Source organism: Staurois parvus, unplaced genomic scaffold (assembly GCF_062004578.1).
Source record: "Staurois parvus isolate SC_StPar_1 unplaced genomic scaffold, SC_StPar_1.0 ptg000347l, whole genome shotgun sequence".
NCBI classification, from domain to species: Eukaryota; Metazoa; Chordata; class Amphibia; order Anura; family Ranidae; genus Staurois; species Staurois parvus.
Genome location: NW_028318143.1, coordinates 5,722,316 through 5,741,386, shown reverse-complemented (window position 1 = coordinate 5,741,386; position 19,071 = coordinate 5,722,316). Strand labels below are relative to the sequence as shown.

The 19,071-nt window shown below is 45.3% G+C and overlaps 1 protein-coding gene across 1 annotated transcript in view; it reads left to right on the top strand.

Moving 5' to 3' along the window:
* Window positions 1–7,662: 7,662 nt before the first annotated feature.
* The window catches only part of MCOLN2 (mucolipin TRP cation channel 2), a 60,979-nt gene continuing 49,570 nt past the window's right edge, over window positions 7,663–19,071 (top strand). Inside the window, exon 1 of the mRNA XM_089684404.1 lies at window positions 7,663–7,743. Coding sequence (XP_089540530.1) covers window positions 7,703–7,743 — 41 coding nt within the window. The 5' untranslated portion in view covers window positions 7,663–7,702. The remainder of the gene's footprint in view (window positions 7,744–19,071) is intronic.

Genomic DNA, 19,071 nt, shown 5'->3' with positions numbered 1-19,071 from the left:
CACCCATATTCAGGGCATAACATGTAAACATGTTACGACCAGGGGCGGACTGACCATTTGGGAACTTGGGCACTACCCTAGGGCCCGGGGTCAGTAGGGGGCCCCATGAAATGCCCCTGGTACCTTTCATAGGCCTTTTTGGGTGAGGTTTGAGTGTGGGCAAGGATACAGGGGCCCCATGATCCCCTATTGCCGGGGGGCCCCATGAGTTGTCACTCTGCCCCTGGTTATGACCTGAGCAGCCCCTGCTCCCTGCTTTGACAGCTAACCCCCCCCCCCCCCCAGCTGTCAAATTTTTTAAAAATGTGGCTCCGCCAACCTGGCTGCGTCACTCATGCACTGCAATCTGTGAATGAGAGAATACAAGTCCCGGCAGCCTTTAGTGGCTTTCAGCTTGTAGTCCTTAATGAACTACTATGGCACTGATCGCCATGCTAGTTCATTGATTCTTCCTGTCAGTATATCTGCTTGCTCTTACATCCCATATAGCAAGCAGATATTCTGACAGATCTGCAGGAGACCTGCTGATCGCTGCTGAAGGGCTTTCCAGGCTCCTGCAGACAAAAATAATAAATGCACATTTTGTTTACCTGCAAAAAAATGTGAATTTATTATTTTTACTAAAAGGTGAACTTCCTTTATGATCCTTTAAAAGGGAGCTGAACAACTATGTGATAAGAAATGGCTTCCTATGATCCCTATCCTCAAATAAAAGACAGTTTTTTGCATGATCAGTCATATTTTCAATATCAATGCCAACATTTCACGATTTCTGCCAAGGTATGCAAACTTTTGAGCGCAACTGTAACTGAGAGCATGCATAATTGGGTTAAGTATTGTGTTTTTTTTGCAATAAAGTTAAAAAAAAGTGTATTTTTTCCCAAAAATTTGAAAAGCCACTATGTGACATAACAAAATGCAAAAAACACCAATTATTCCCTAGGGCCTCTATATAATGTTTGGGGGTTCTAAGGCACTTTCTAGCAAAAAGTACTGAATTTAAAATGTAAACAAAAAGTGCCAGAAATGGCTTGGGGTTGAAGTGGATAGAGAAGGAAAAGCCAACATTTCCTATTTCTGATATGTGCCTGCTATACCATGTACTTGTATGAAAAAGTATCCTGTTCTCTTTGTATTACTTCCTTTGTGTGAACGCCCTGGTGTTCCTGACATCCCTTCTGCTTTCCTATTAAAAACTGACCACGCCAGGTATGAGAGCACAACGTGGTCAGTTCTCTAGCTGGGAACTCAGTCTGCTCTCCTCCAGTGATCAGACCTCTGCTGACAATCTCCCACCCTGCACAGCCATTCACTGGGACATTTAGGGGTTTATTTACTAAAGCTGGAGAGTCCAAAATCAGACTCCCTTCTGCATAGAAACCAATCAGCTTCTAACCTCAGCTTGTTCAATGAAGCTTTGGCAATGAAACCTGGAAGCTGATTGGTTTCTATGCAGAAGTGAGTCTGATTTTGGACTCTCCAGCTTTAGTAAATAAACCCCTTAGTGTACTTCTATTTCTCTGACCTCACCTCTTTATGCAGCTGAGACCAGAAGGAATGTGATCATTTATAAAAAAAAGGGAAACATGTATGTATAATGTTTTTTTTATATCTATATACAAATGATTTTCCTTTTCTATTTTAAACTGAATGGGTTGTTTTACAAGGTGAAGGTTTATCTATACTTTAACGCCCCTGTCAGGTAATTTGTTTTGCTGACAGTGTCTGATTGGGGAGATTTCCATTCATTTCCTATGGTACAGGAAGTGGGAGGAAATTTCAACCAATTTTAAGTGAATTCCCTTCTTAGTTGTCACAGCAATAGGTGTCCTCTTTGGAAGATTTATCCTTGCCTCTTCTTCTGGTGGCAACTGTAAAATGCTGGATTTCCCATCACTTTTCATCCCAATGGCGATTGTCACCTGAGAAATAGAGAGGGCAAATCTTCCCAGTGGGGACAAACAGGGTGTAGGCGGGGCCAAGCATGTGGTACCCATCAGGGAAAGAGTGCACACGGAGGCCGAGGTTTGCAGAAAATTGTATAAACAAGAGAGTCCCAAAGAGGCGCTACAGAGTCTGTTCAACACAACCAAAATGGCAGCACTGACAGAGCGGTGCATTTATCACTCCGAGTGACTGATGTCAACAACACCTGTCGGGGGGGGGGGGCAGAAGGATGTCCTACAAAAAGGCACTTGCTTGCAGAAAGGCTCCTGCTGGAAGACTGGTAATTAATCCCTAGTCTGTCCCTGCCCTGATGATCAGTGTAGCCCCATCACTGCCCATCAGTGCTCAGTATCATTGTCTATCAGTGCTGGTTATCAGTAAGTACCCATCAGTGCTGGCTATCAGTATCTCCTCACCTCAGTGTTGGCTATCAGTATCTCCTCACCTCCTCAGTGCTGGCTATCAGTGCCCATCAGTGCTGGCTGTCAGTGTCCATCAGTGCCACCTACCAATGCCCATCAGTGCCGCTTATTAGTGCTCATAAGTGCTGCATATTGGTGCAGCCTCATCAGTGCCTCCTCATTAATGCCCATCAGTGCAGCTTATTAGTGCCCATCAGTGCTGCATATTGGTGCAGTCTTATCAGTGCCTCCTCATTAATGCCCTTCAATGCAGCCTATCAGTGCCCATCAGTGCAGCTTCATCAGTGCACATCAGTGAAGGAGAAAAAACACTTATTTACAAAACTTTATAAAAGAAATTAAGAAAACCTTTTTTTTAAAAAAAATTTTTAATCTTTTTTTGTTTGTTTAGCTCCGGTCACATCAAAGCCGATTTTGAAATCGTTCGACTTAAGTCGCACAATTTCAAAATCAGGTGACCTGCCGATTTCAGTTTTGATTTGCAAGACATCTGACACAGACGTGTATGCAAATCACAACAAACGTATTGCATGTACTACTTAAGAAATCGGTGTGGTTCTGACCAAATTGGAAATGCACCGATATAACCGCTCTAATAGCAGACAATAGGGTGTCACTTGGCATACGATTTGGAAGCCGCATGTCATGCAAATCGCATGCCAAATCACAACCCAATGTCACTGGGGTGTTAGCAAAAATAAAAAGTGGTGATTAAATATCACCAAAAGAAAGCTACCTTTGTCTCAAAAAATGATACAAATTAAGTTTGTGTACAGTGTTGCATGACTGCGCAATTGTCATTCAAAATGCAACAGTGCTGAAAGCTGAAAATTGGCCTGGGCAGGAAGGGGGGTAAAAGTTAAGTTGCAAAGGGATGCATTGAAAGTGGCCTAAAACTCTGTGAATTTTTGAGGAACTAAAAGAAGCAAACAAATGAACAGTAAATATAAAATTTCTAGGAAGGTCTGTAAAGAAATGATCCAAAGAACAGCTACTTACATCTTTCTCGGATCAATTTTTCCTGTGTTTAAATGTACTTGTGTTTATGTGCATTTAGAGGTGTTCGGAATATATAATCTGCCTCTGGATTTCTATTTTTGTAAACATAGTTTAACTAAATGCATTTAATCTGCACATATTTTTTTAATATTTTTTTATATGTTTATGACAAGGTTTTTTTGGTTTCCTTGAGTGTTCAGCTGCTTACCATAAGAGCGCTCACTTTCATTGCTATTTTATTCTATTCTCAGCACAACATACATTATACTGTTTAAAATCATTACATTGCATTTATGTAGACGTGCACATTTAATATATTAGCAAATCAGACGGATTTGAAACGTAAGGATTCATATACAATACATCCGAATCTCCAAAAATGACATTTTCATCCGAAAAATTTATTAAAATGATACGAAACGCACATGTCTATGGTTATGATCATTTAGAAATGTCCTATAAACACATTTACATGCATGTAATCACATGTCCCTCTCAATGAAGCCTATGGGTCCTTTCATATGGGTGAGCTCTGCCCCATTGAGCAAGAGATCCGTGAGCTGGTCCCCTGCTAAAGCATAGCAGAATGGGACAGGTGTCACTTTTGTGACATCCATATCCATCCGGGCTGGATGTAGGGAAGTGTTGGGGGGGGGGGCTGTGCACCCCCAGATTTTAATTGAGCCCCCATCAGGTCTCTGAGAATGCATCCATTGATCCATGAGTCAGTATTGTGGGGGCAATTAATGTAAGAGAGCACTGTGATGGGGATACCTGATGTAAAGGTTCACTCTGATTCAGATACAGTACCTGATGTAAAGGGGCACTCTGATGGGGCAACTGATCATATGTAAGGGGGCACTCTGATGGGGACATTTGATGTAGGGGGGACTCTGATGATCTCCATCATCTTCCCTAAAGTAAGGAAGCACTCTGACAGGGACCATGATGTAAGGGGGCAATCTGATGACTACCCTGATGTAAGGGGGCACTCTAATAGGGACCTTGATGCAGTGGGGGACTGATGGAAACCCTAATTTAGGAGGGAACTTTGATGGGGACACCTGATATAAGGGGACACAGGGTCTGTTTAATCATCCTAATCTAATGACAGCCTAAGTCTTCATGCACATGGGACGTTTTTACAGCTGATGTTTTTGGCTTTTGACTTTTATTTCAACAACCAGTGAACCCCCCAGCATGTTATCCTATGTGTTCATGCACACATAGACTGTAATCAACATTTTTTGGCAGGGGCGTTCTTTGGCTGAAAAAAAAAACCCAGGACTAATGGGTTTCTAGAGATTTTTTTTAGCTGTAAAAACTGGCAAATCACAGCAAACCGGCGTTTTTTGGACTTTTTTTTTTTTACCCAAAAAATGCAAAAAAAGCAGAAAAATGCCACTAAACGCTAATGCAAAAACGCTAAAAAACTCAGTTTTAACGTGACTTTACACAGCTAACATTACTAGCGTTAGCACTGGAGTCTACTACATAATAGTGCAAGGGTGGGCAACCTTTTGAGCACAGTGTGCCGAAAAATGTTTTCAAAGAAATTCAGAGCGCCAGCTACATAAAAAAATAAGACAACTTCACACACTCAATCACGAAAAGAAATTTTTATAAAGGAAATGCTGGAAACGACTTGAATATTCGTAAGTAAAGTTTGCACCTTCACAGCTCAGATCAGCCCAATTTCTGCAGCTTCACACCTCAGATCAGACCAATTGCTGCACTATAGACCTCAGATCACCCCAATTCCTGTACCTTCATGCCTCAGATTAACCCCAGTTCCTGCACTATCAACGCTCAGCACACCTCCAATCAGTCCCAATTCCTGCACCTTTAGATCGCAAATAAACCTTCACACCTCAGATCATCTTAATTCTTACACTTTCTCATCTCAGATCAGCCAAAATACTGCACCATCAGACCTCAGATCAGCAAATATCCTGCACCTTCACACCTCAGATCAGACCAAACTTCCGCACTTTCAGATCTAAAATAATCCCAATTCCTGCACCTTCACCTCAGATCACCCCAAATCCTGCATCTTCATACCTCAGATCAGCCTCAATTCCTGCACCATCAAACCTCAGATGAGACCCCATTTCTGCACCTTCAAATAAGCCAAATTCGTTCACATTCATACTTCAGATCACCCTAATTCTTACACCTTCTCTTCTAGGATCATTCCCAAATCCTGCACCATCAGACCTCAGATCATCCCAAATCCTGCACCATCAGACCTCAGATCAGCTCAAAATCCTTCACTATCAGACCTCAGATCAGCCCAAATCCTGCACCTTCTTACCTCAGATTACCCCAATTCCTGCATCTTCAGAGCTCAGATCAGCCCATTTCCTTCACGTTCCCACCTAATATAAGTCCCAATTACTGCAATATCAAACTTCAGATCAACCCCAATTCCTGCACCATCACACCTCAGATCAGCCCAATTCCTGCACCTTCACACCTCAAATCAGACCCTATTTATGCACTGTCACACCCCAGATCAGCCCCAATTCCTGCATGATTAGGCCTCTGATTACCCCAATTCCTACACCTTCACACCTCAAATCAGTCCCATTTACTGCACCTCTAAATTAGTAGTTCCCAATGGCTAGATAATTACCAGTTCAAAATGAGAGCAAGCAGCTTGGAGCGTCTGACTCCAGGACTGGATCTAACTTACCTGATGTGGAGGTGCAGTAAAAAGATCAGGGGCAGAGGACTGGTTGGTCAGCAGGGCAGAGGATAGGGTCGGCAGTTTATATGGTAGTGTACAAAGGCCAGCAAGGCAGAGGAATGGAGGTCAGAAGGGGAGTGTACGGGGGTCAGAAAAGCAAAGAACAGGAGTCCATAGGGGGGAAGACAGTGTCCAGCAGGGTGGACAACAGGGGTTAATGGAGCAGAGGACAGGGGATCAGAAAGGCAGTGTACAGTGGTTAGCAGTGCAGGGGACAGGGATTAGCAGGGCAGTGGATGGGGTCAGCAGGGTACTGAACAGTGGTCAGTAGGGCAGAGAATGGGGTCAACAGAGCAGTGTACAAGGCTCAACAGGGCATAGGCCAGGGGTTAGTAATGGCATAAGAAAGGGGTCAACAGGGCAGAGGATGGAGTCAGCAGGTCCAGAGCAGTGGGGTCAACAGGACAGAGGGGTGGAGTCAGAGGGGCATAGGACAGGGGCCAGCAGGGCATAGGACAGGTATCATCAGGGCACAGGATGGGGACAGCAGGGCACAGGACTTGGGTCAGCAGAGCGCAGGACTGGGGTCAACAGGGCATAGTAATGGGTTCAGCAGGGCATAGGACTGGGTTCAGCAGGGCATAGTATTGGGATCAGCAGTTCATAGTATTGGGATCAGCAGGGCATAGGATGGGTTCAACAGGGCATAGGATGGGGTCTGCAGGGCAAATGATGGGATCTACAGGGCAGAGGATAGGGGGCAGTAGGGCAGAGGACAGGAGTCGGTAGGACAGAGGATGGAGTCAGCAGGGCATTGGATGGAGTCCACAGGACAGTAGTTAACAGGTCATAGGGCTGGGTCAGCAGGGCAGAGGATGAGCGGGAATGGAGGTGGGTGGCATCAGAGGTGGGTATGAACTGAGGTGGGTGGAATCAGAGGCAGGCGAGAACGGAGGTGGGCAGGATCAGAGATCAAAGAATCACCAGCACTACCTCCTGTTTAGCCAGACGCAACCACTGGTTGGCTTTGCTGATGTGTGGCAGGTGTCCCAGGCTTCCATAAATGTGGCAGCTAGGTGTTGTTGTCCCCTGTACTAGTGTTTCCCAGGTCGTGACACAGTGTGACATACTTTCAGTGACTCACACACCGGGTTGACATTGTGTCCCCTGACTTTCCTTTACTGCACCCCCAGATCAGGTAGGCAGAATCCGGCCCTGATGCCCATTCAATTCTTTGTCTGTTCGCGGACCTGTGATGGATTTATGGGCGGCCAGTTGTATATGGACCTTCGTCTATTTACATCAAGCTACCTCGATCCATCATGTGTAGGTTTGGAAAAGCAGAAAATAATACAGTTTGTTCTGTTTTTCTTTTAAACCTGAACAGTCCTGGAGGTTGCAGCTGGACCTGATCAGAAGTCTGGTGTGAATGAGGCCTTTATTGCACTTGTTTTAATGACAGTTGCCCTTTAAGAGATTTAAAACCTCACAGGAACCCATATGAGATCCTCCTCCTCCTTTTTGACCACTAATGAAACCTCCCACAAACCTAGATGTACTCAAGTGACAACCATCCCATTACTCAGTGCAGTGCTCAGAGGATGTCCATGTCAGCCCACGGGTCCCCTCTTCCCTGAGCCCCCCCATGGATATCTCAATGAAGTGTGTTGGCTCCATCCCTGCCAGGTGGGTGTGCATGTATTGTTATTATTATTCAGTGAATGCAGATTTGTATTTTTCAGTGACTGGAGATGTCACACTAATATTTATTATAACTTATAAATATGTATATATAAATGCTTCAATAGAGTACTTGTTGTTGGTATGTCTGTTATTGCAGTTTTGAATTTTTTTTATATAACTGTTTTATTATATTAGGAGAATCTTGGGGGAAAAAAAGAAATGGAATAAAGGATACTCCGCTACAACTTGTTCTCATGTTCAGGAGTCCTTGACAACCCTCTGAAAAGAGATCTGTGATGGATTGCTTTCCAAGAGCAGTTGAAAAGTGATATGTTGCCTTCTCACCACCTGTTTTAAACATAAAAAAAGCTGAAATGCCACACAACACCACAATCAGGTGCATTGCATGGAGTTGCAGCATGGTCCCATACACTTAAATGGTCCAACACCAATGTGACATACAATTTCATTTTTGATGCAAAGAGCATCACAGCCGCAGCATGTTACAGCCCTATGCAGCTGCAGACTCTTCTTTAGGTGGGCAGTAAAAACTGCAACTCCCTGTTTTTACTGCCTCCTCGGCCACCTGAATGAGCTCTTGCTGATTAAAAAATAAACACTTTAAGGGCTGGTTTACATTAGCCCTCTGAAGAGAAATTAGCAGTGGGTTGCTTTTCAGAGAATGTTTGTTTGATTTTACATGCTCTCCGCCTGTTTAAACCCCTAAAGGCCTGCACCACGTGGATGCATGGAGGCTGAATTCACTTCAGTTTAATCTTGTCGCAGCCACAAAGAAATCCATTGTGACCGAGACGTGTACACTACTGTCTACTGCCTTCTGCAGCATAAGGGGGAGCGGTTGGGTGGGGGTAAAAAAGCATTTTATATGTCCACCCCCCTCCATAAGGGAGAGCATTTGGGTGATGGTAAAAAAAAGCATGCTTATATGACCCCCCCATAAGGGGGAGCGGTGGGGTGGGGGTAAAAAAGCATTTTATATGTCCATCACCCTCCATAAGGGGGAGCGTTTGGGTGACAGTAAAAAAAAAAAAAGCATGTTTATATGACCCCCCCCCCCCCCACATAAGGGGGAGCGGTTGGGTGGTGGTTAAAAAAAAAAAACATGTTTATATGACCCCCCCCCCCATAAGGGGGAGCGGTTGGGTGGTGGTAAAAAAAAGCATTTTTATATGTCCACCACCCTCCATAAGGTGAGCGGTTGGGTGGCGGTAAAAAAAAGTATGTTTATATGTTTGCGTGTCCCCCCCCCCCAACTGCAGGTACAACCGAGTCCCATGGGTGTGGTTGAGCCACGTTTTTACTTCCCATTAAACACTCCCTCTTTAGCTGGGTAGTCAGTGGCTAGGGGTACACATGCCCCTGCTGCGAAGCAAAGTGCTTGACGGGCACTACCGAACATGACCCATTCACGTGAATAGGGCCGCAATTCAACTGCTCTGCAACCACGGTACAACACTTCCTCACTGCCTGTCAAATGCTCTCTGAAAAGCGATCCAATCATGGATCATGCTTAAGTGATCAAAGCAAGTGCAAACAAGCCCTAAAATGGTTCCCTTCAAACTTTTTATTATGCATGCCTGAATGGCACTTGAGTATTTTAGTGTAGGCAGCTGAATTGTTTCTCATGTGAGACAAGATTGCACAGTGCTGTAGAGATGGGCTCGGGCGTCCTGCAAACTCCACTCCCCTGAGCCGCTCATATAAACAAGGAGGCAGGCTGTGGGCAGGGATGACCCAACTCAAAGCTCATTGAAATAAAAAAAAAAGAGTGGAGGTTCAGTTTGGAGCAAAGTGGAACAGGGGCGGACTCACCATTTGGAAACTCGGGCACTGCCCGAGGGCCCAGGGTCAGTATGGGGCCCCATGAGATGCCCTGGTACCTTTTTTCATAGGCTTTTTTGAGTATGGGCAAGGACACAGGGGCCCCATGATCCCCTATTGCCTGGGGGCCCCATGAGTTGTCAGTCCACCCCTGAGTAGGAATCAGTTTGGAGCAAAGTGCTTACCTGCTTGTTGGATGGCGGACGTGTCTGTTTACACCCACCTACCTCCGGGTCTGATCTAGTCCACTACAAACAATTGAAGGGGCTCCTTCTCCCTCTGACAAGGTGAATTGGAGGTAATCTGGTGTAAACGGACAGCGGAGTCTGTTTACATCCAGCGGCCCATAGAGCAGAGCTCTGTACGTGTGCGCAGGGCTGCTGTTAGAAACCACGGGGCCCCATACAGCCAACCTAACAGCCCCCCCCCCCAAACCCCCCCCCCCCCCACAGTTTACTATGCTTCAGTTATGAATGAACAGAGTAAGTAATCAGTACCGATCACTCATTGTGTTCATTCAGGAAAGAAAGAGGCTGACAATTGTGACATGGTCTGCCCCACTCTCCATCCTGAGAGGGGAGGGATGCCGGTAGCACTGAGGGGGTGGGGGCACACAGGGGGGCCTGGGCAGCAGGGGGAAACATATGGCGCACAGGGAGGGTGATGGGTGCACCAAATGCAATTACTGGAACCAATTCCCTGTATGGCTCTCTCTGCAGCAGCTGTAAGCTACCAGGAGGAAGAGAAGTAGTCCTATTTCATCTGCTGCAGAGAGCGCCATACAGGGGATCAGTCCCAGTAATTGCCCCCCCCCCCGCTGTGCCAGTTACCCCCCCCCCCCCGCCGCCCAAATGTGATTTCATCCAGCTGCCCATAAACCCCCCCCCCTGCTGGCCTGGGCCCCATACAGGAGGACTTGTGGTACCCCCTTATCCACGGCCCTGCGTGTCCGCTATGTATAAACTGGACACGGATGTGCCCACCTACCTGCTCTACTTAGGACAGAATTGTCCCTGTCTGAGGGGGCTTGGCTGTGCAACCTTTATTTTATTTTTTCACAGGATTGAGTTATCAATGGAATAGGGTTGAGGCTGGGTTCACATCACTGTGCGTCAGGAACGCATTCAAACCACGCAATTTCCAGACATGCTCATACATTCGAATGCCGCTCTGTCATTCAGCAGACACGAGGTGGTGTCGTTAATGTCACCCCCACGCATTTGCAGACGCACATACCAAACCGTATGGTAACATAGCCCAATGCTGTTTGGTGTGGCACATTTTTGGAACCGAGTCTGGGACTTTTTTCACATTTCTTGCACGTAGGGCGGGCCTACACACGGAGTGCGGGAATACACCCACATTGGTAACACCTGTGAGACAAGCCTAAAGTCGGCCATACACGGGTCGAATTTCCGAAATAATTTTCTTTCAAAAATCTTTTCTAAGAATTTTCATTCGAATTTTGCACCATTAGTGGGTCACAGAAATGGCCGATTTTTGTGTGACCATTGAATTTAAGTGATTGGGCATGTTGGAAATTTTTTGAACAAATTTCGAATCAATGATGGGAGAAACGTGCAAGAATTATGAAGCTGTGACCTGGAAAAAAAATTCTGTTCTGTAGCAACATGAGAAATTGAAGGCTTGGCTGCTTGAATTTTGAAATCAATGGTGGCACCATCTCGTTACAAAACACACAAAATTTCCGATTTTCTAAAGAAAATTTATTCGGAATTCGACCCATGTATGGCCTGCATAAGGCTATGTTCACAGCAGCGACTAGGTCAGGTGTGAATCGTAGCAGCAGCTGTCAGAAGCTAGGTGTGGCCGCCAGCACCGTTCACAGTAATGACAGATTGCCAGTGGCCACAGCTATTCGCCGCTCTCTTCACAGCCAGTGATTTGCCTGCAGTGATCGCTGCTGGATGCACTTTGTGTGCATCCAGCAGCAATCGCAGTACGTAATCACTGGCTGTGCAGAGAACAGTGAATAGCTGCAGTCACTCTACTGTACAATGCCTTGAGCTGCCATTCACAATGAATGTAGAGCAGGTGCATTGCCATGCATTGGGCCAATACACAAGTGTGAATGGGCCCTCAACTCTAGCCAAGACCTTTTTTATGGGAAACAGGTTGGAAACCCTCTTTGAATATTTTTAAAGTATATTTTTATATAAAGTTTATTAATTTTTTAAACCGTTCAGTACAGATACCTGGACCACATCATTAAATTGCATCGGAAGGAAGTGGTAACGCTTTGCAACTTTATAAGTCAACCTTTCAAGACCATGCGTTCAGAACCCTTACGTACTGCATATGTTGGACAGGGAGGCACCACTCTTGGGGTTTATGCACTCTGTTCCCCCAGTTTAAAGATTTACATTTGCTTCCAGTGACAGCAAATAATGGGCAATCTTTCCAATGACAGAGACCGCAACAAAGACACGTTTTTTGGGGATAGGTTAGAACCTCCAGTAAGGTATAAATTTCTGGGTGCCATCTTGTCTTGGTGACCCCTGTTCCCCTTTTTCTTCTTTTTTTTTTTTTGTCCTTGTGAACTCCCGTCACCCTCAATACTTGTCCTTGTGAACTCGCATCGCCCTCAATTCTTGTCCTTGTGAACTCGCGTCGCCCATAATTCTTGTCCTTGTGAACTCGCGTCGCCCATAATTCTTGTCCTTGTGAACTCGCGTCGCCCTCAATTCTTGTCCTTGTGAACTCCCGTCGCCCTCAATTCTTGTCCTTGTGAACCCCCGTCGCCCTCAATTCTTGTCCTTGTGAACCCCCGTCGCCCTCAATTCTTGTCCTTGTGAACCCCCGTCGCCCTCAATTCTTGTCCTTGTGAACCCCCGTCGCCCTCACTTCTTGTCCTTGTGGACCCCCGTCGCCCTCACTTCTTGTCCTTGTGGACCCCCGTCGCCCTCACTTCTTGTCCTTGTGGACCCCCGTCGCCCTCACTTCTTGTCCTTGTGGACCCCCGTCGCCCTCACTTCTTGTCCTTGTGGACCCCCGTCGCCCTCACTTCTTGTCCTTGTGGACCCCCGTCGCCCTCACTTCTTGTCCTTGGGGACCCCCGTCGCCCTCACTTCTTGTCCTTGTGGACCCCCCTCGCCCTCACTTCTTGTCCTTGGGAACCCCCCTCGCCCTCCATTCTTGGCCTTGGGAACCCCCCTCGCCCTCCATTCTTGGCCTTGGGAACCCCCCTCAATTCTTGGCCTTGGGAACCCCCCTCGCCCTCAATTCTTGTCCTTGTGAATCCCCGTCGCCCTCAACTCTTGTCCAGGTGAACCACTGATGTCTTGTTTTGGTGGCCATAGTCTCGCTGAAGCTGGTCAGCATTGCCTGATTGTGAATGCAGTGTGCGTTCAGTGAAATGATTTCTGGGAAATCTGGAAACTCATTCTTACTGGTAGTAGCTCAGCAATAGCAGCACAAATTGTACAAAGTGAATTTAGAGAGTCTGTATTCTACGACATGCTGTGTTTTGTGTGTGTGTTATTTTTTTTTTTTTAACAATGAGGTTTAAGAAAGTTCTTTTGTGGCTTTTCGTGGTTTGTAACTTCCCACATGGCCGAGGGATGCCTATTAAATTTTAACCCTTGCTGTGATGAAAGTCTTGTAATGAGTAAATCCTGTGTCACATGCTCTGGACTGGGGTAACGTGTCAGCATTTTGGTAAGTGAGCTCATAGCCGAATCTGCAGCCGGTATCGGAGGAGTGGACATCGATCTTGTAGATTGGAGCGACTGAGAGGGTAAAGTGCTGATGTCTTTGAATGTTTCTGGAAAACAAATCATATGCTGAACTGTCAGGAAATGCTGAGGAAATACATATATCTATCACGTGTGTATGTGCATTTCACACTATTGCTGATGACCCCTTGGAGTATTCGTGATGGGACCCCTGACTGCTGGGGGCATGGAATTTTGTATGCATTCAAATTATTTTAGGATTAGAAGGGCCAGCCATTGTACTGATCATAGAATCCTTTCACACAGATGGCCAGAGGGCAGTAAACACAGGCAGCTGAGGCCTTGGTTTACTTCCCCTGATTGCCCAACTAAATTCTAGCATTACAGCTGAACAGGGCTGTACACATGTAAAGCATTGCTGGTGCTGCTGCAATTTTAACTTGGTTTGCAGAGCTTGACCAGCGGCACTGTTGCCCATGAAGGTCAATGGGAGTGCACCAAACCTGCAAGCAAATTGTTTGGCTTGTAGCTGTGGTGTGATCTTTTAATACGAAATCCTCATTGGGATTAAAGTGATTCTAAAGGTTCATATATTTTTTTGTAAAATAGCAAACATGTCTATACTTACCTGCTGTGTGCAGTGGTTTTGCACAGCGCAGCCTGGATCATCCTCTTCTTGGGTCCCCTGCATGCTCTCCTGGCTCCTCCTGTCTGTCGGGTGATCCCACAGCAAGCAGCTTGCTGTGGGAGCACCTGCTGCTCCGTGTGTCCATTCTCACACGGAGCTCTGACTTGGTCCTATCCCCTCTATCTCCTCATTGGCTGACTGGCTGGTATTGACTCATCTGAGCCAATGAGGGGACAGAGACCCGGGACAGTCGAGGCTGTCATTCACATTGCTGGATTATGATGAGGCCCAGGTAAGTATTTGGGGGGGCTAGAGGAGCTGCTGCACACAAGGTGTTTTTTTTTTCTTTCTTTTTTTTTTTTTTTCATCCTCTTCTCGGGTACCCCGCAGGCAGTCCTGGCTCCTCCTGTCTGTCAAGTGCCCCCACAGCAAGCAGCCTGCTATGGGGGCACCCGCTGCTCTGTATGTCCATTCACACATGGAGCCGTGACTTGGCCCTACCCCCTCTTATCTCCTCATTGGCTGACTGGCTGGGATTGACTCATCTCAGCCAATGAGGAGGCAGAGACCCGGGACAGTCAAGGCTGTCATTGACATCGCTGGATTACGATGAGGCTCGGCTTGGGTAAGTATTGGGGTGGGGGGGGCTAGGGGAGCTGCTGCAAACAGGTGTGTTTTTTGTTTTTTACCTTCCTGCATACAGTGCAGGAAGGTAAAAAACCTTCAGCTTTCACAACCGCTTTAAAAAAAAAAAAAAAAAAAAAAAAAATGTTCAGGAGCTGAAGAGTGGAACTTCAAATCCCTGGACTGGCTGCAAGGGCACAGACACCTCAGTGGCCCCGGAGGTAAGTATAGCAGGGACCAGGGGTGGGGAAGGGTGTCCATTGTTCAACTTTTAATTTTTTCTGTAAAGGTGAGCAAACACTTTAACTCATTAGGGGACATGGGTAACAACTTATTTGGGATGTCTTTTTGAAGATCTGTTACATTTAGAAATGTAAATCAGACGCCCTTAGAGGCTACAGAAGAGACTTTGTTTAGACCGAAGTTCAGACTTCATTGACCGGTCATCTTCCATTACCAGTGAGGTATCTGGGCTGCATTTCTAATATATCTACATTGCATTTCCACAAGGTGCCTCTTTATTCCTTGCTGTCGGAGCAGTGCCTTTATGTTTGTGCTACAGGGTGGTGGGCTGGAGAAGAGCCATGTCCGGACATGGTGGGTATACTGATGCCGTTCATCTGTCGGAGTATCTATAAATCACAACCACACATACCTGGGAGTCCAGCTATTCCCAGCAGTAAATGTTGTATCAAAGGCTAGCTGTGAAGTCCTGAAACACGGGACACGCTTTATACAGTATAAACAAATCTAAATCCTGAAATAAAAACCATTTATGCTCTTCTTAATCTCTTTACTTGCAGTGGGGGTCATTTTCTCTGTGTAGTCAATGACTTGGCATCCTAGAAAATGATGTCTGTGCCAATTCTATCCTCTAAATCATAAGTGACATCACAGCCACAGAGTCTCTCCGTTCATTGTTCACATTTTGTTTCTTCTTTTAACTTTTTATTATTATTTGTAGTGGGTGGGGGTACGTAAGGCTTTGTTTTATGGTCAGTTTATGCTCCATGTACACGGAACACTTCTGAACGATGGAAACTGACTGCTGGAAAATGTAGGTTAAAAAAGTCTGTTTAGCCGCATTTGCATACCATGTTTATGAGCGTTTGTGTTTTAGAAGCCTTTTTAAAGAGAACCTCAAGAGACCTTCCAAAATGCACTGAAAAATAGTAAAAAATTTATTTCAGACATTTTGAGAGATATATAGAGAGAGCAGAAGCAGAGAGATCAGTATGTGTTGAGATTGGCTCTTTTTTTTTTTTTTGTGGTGTTTGGATGTGTTCCGGCTCATTTCTGTGCAAAAATGATTGCAGCACTGTCTAACATATTTTCTTTCATGTGAAACCTCCAAGTATGGTGTACCAGGTCCATTTGAGTACCGGGGAAACGCTTTGCATGCATTTTTCATGATGAAAAAAGGCTCTGGGCAGCATCTGGAAATGGAAGAGTTAAAAAAAATTTCCAAATGCTTATAAATGCAGTTAGCCGCGTTTACAAGTGTTTGAAACGCTGATAGAATCTACTCCTGAACACAAGTTTGGTACGTTTAAAAAAAAAAAAAAAAAAAAAAAACGACTGGAAACATTAGGGAGAGTTCAGGGGCTGCTGGGAAAAAAAACGCAGAAAAGCTCCTAAACGTGAGTTTATCAGCTGCAGTGTACATAGAGCCTTAGATACATGTTCACTTTACAGTAGATGCTTCTCTACTTTAACCGCCTCCCACCCGCCATATAGTAATATGACGGACGCAAGGTGGCTCTCTCGTTCTCGGAGGATGTCATATGATGTCCTCCCTTTCTAACTGCGCATGCGTGGCTCCCGGAGCGCGCAGCGCTGCGATCGGCGGTGCGCTGTGTTCCTTGGACCCAGCAGATCACCGATCCACGGAAAGAGCCAAAGATGTCGTCTCGGTCATGTGATCAGCTGTGTCCAATCACAGCTTATCACATGTAAACAGGGAAATGCCGGTTATCGGCATTTCTCTCCTCACGAGCTGTCATGCTGACAGAGGAGAGGAGAGCCGGTAATCGGCATTCCCCGGAGGGGACATCTACACAGATCATCAGAGCACTGATGATCAGTGTGCCCTGATGATCTGTGTAGCCCCAGCAGTGCCACCTATCAGTGCCAGCGCTCAGTGCTTATCCATGCCACCTGCCAGTGCCCATCAATGCCACATATCAGTGCCCATCTGAGCTGCCTTTCAGTGCCGCCTATCAGTGTGCATCAGTGCCGCCTATCAGTGCCATATGAGTGCTGCCTTTCAGTGCCCATCAGTGATGCCCGTCAATGCCCATCAGTGCCACCTACCAGTGCCACATATCAGTGTCCATCAGTGCCCATCACTGCAGCCTCATTAGCGCACATCAGTGAAGGAGAAAAATCACTTATTTACAAAATTTTATAACAAAAACTAAGAACTTTTTTTTTTTTCCCAAATTTTCTGTGGTTTTTGGTTTGTTCAAGAAAAAATATGGGTACAGTGTTGCATGACCGCGCAATTGTCATTCAAAGTGCAGCGCTGGAAATTGGCCTGGGCAGGAAGGGGGTATAAGTGCCTGATAGGCAAGTGGTTAAGACCAGTCCAATTATGATCATTTATCTTATACATTAGCTTTATGTTGCTAGAACATTACTTAGAACCCCCAAACATATATTGTTTTAAGCAGAGGCCCTAGAGAATAAAATGGTGGGTGTTGCTATTTTTTTATGTCACACTGTAGTTGTGCAGTGGTTTTTAAAATGTAATTATTATTTTTTTAAATACACGTTTTAATGCACAAAAACAAAATATATAATACCCAACTGTTTGGTAAAAAATAAAAGTTGTTGTTACACCAAATATATAGATGCCTAACATGTCACATTTTAAAGATAAGCACATTCGTGGAATGGCGACAAACAATGGCACTTAAAGGATAAGTTCACCTTTTAGACAAAAACAATAAATGCACATTTTTTTTTTTTGCAGGTAAAAAAATGTACATTTATTATTTTTGTCTACAGGAGCCTGGAAAGCATTGCCAGTAGACACTGTAGCTGGTGCCATGCAGGTCTCCTGCAGACCTGTCAGAATATCTGCTTGCCGTATGGGATGTACAAGCAAGTAGATATTCTGACAGGAAACGTCAGTGAACCACCATGATGCTAGCGCCGTGGTAGTTTATTGAAGACTACAAGCTGACAGCCGCTAAGGCTGTCGGGACGTGCAGTTCATTCATTCACAGACGTCCCTGAATGAATGATGCGGCTGTGTGGGTGGAGCCCTGCATGGCTGCGCTGTTTTCAAATTTGACAGATAGTATGGGGAGGGAGAGTGAAAAGGGGTGGCGGGTGCGGCTGCAGGTATGGGAACATGTTACATGTTCCTCCCTAAAAACGGGTGCAACATGTAACATCTTCCCAAAGGTGAACTTATCCTTTTAAAAATCTCCATATCACTCACTGTGTTCATTCATAACTCAATCATAGTAAACTGTGTTTTCTTTGGGGGGCCCTGTCAGGTTGGCTTTAGGGGGCCCCGTGGTTCCTAACAGCAGCCCTGGTCACTTTCATTTTATAACACCAGTATTGTAATACAAACAATAGTAATTCTTGACAATCCAATATAAGCTTACCTGGAGAATCTCCTTTCATGTTGTAAGTTCTGCCTGTCTGTTGGCCGTCTCTTTACATAATCCTTCCACAATCCTTTCCTCGATTCCCTACATGCTTTACAGCTTCTCCTCTCCCTCTTACTTTCCATTTATAAGGGCTACATATCCCATGGTACCTTCTGCCTGCAAGCAAAGATTCCTGTACTGACGCCGCCTCCTGAAACTCCTCCTCTCAGCACCTCTGTAGTTCAGAAGGCGGGCTCTGTGAAATGTGTGACGCAGCAGTGGCTACATACAGGGCATAGTGACTACGTGTCACAGAATTCAAGGAAGTAAATATGTGGGGATCTTCAGAAACTAAGTTTACAAACTTCAAGGTCGATTAATGGGAGTAGGCTGGAAACAATTGAAATACAAGATGGAAATGAATATATAATTTTATATTTTGACCTTCGATGCACTTTCCTTCATGTGCCCCTTTCGTTTCATTCCTCCAGAACATGTTTTTGTCTCTCATATCTGTCACGTGTGTTTTTTTTTTTTTTTTTTAATATGCAGTTACACCAAGTAAAAGGATACCAAACCTGTTAATCCTTAAAATTGCATGTGCCTGTGAAATTGTGAAACTATGGCACCCAAAATTCTCCATAGGTGATACTTTAGAATCCTGAACAGGCTATCAGTTTAGAATTAACCATGAATTATGTCTCAATAATTCATTTTAATTTATTGTTTTAACACTTTATAGAATTGTTTCATTTGTTTAATATAATTTCTGTCACAAGAGGGGCAGCAAACCTCTTTTTCTGATGCCGTGAGCAGGCTCTTAATGGAGCCATTAGGGGTCTGTTAGATCCCCCAATGCCACCCCAGCCCCTCACTGCAGCTAATCGGGTACATGTCATGCTGGGTTAACTGCATCCTCAGCTACTGTAGCTGGGGA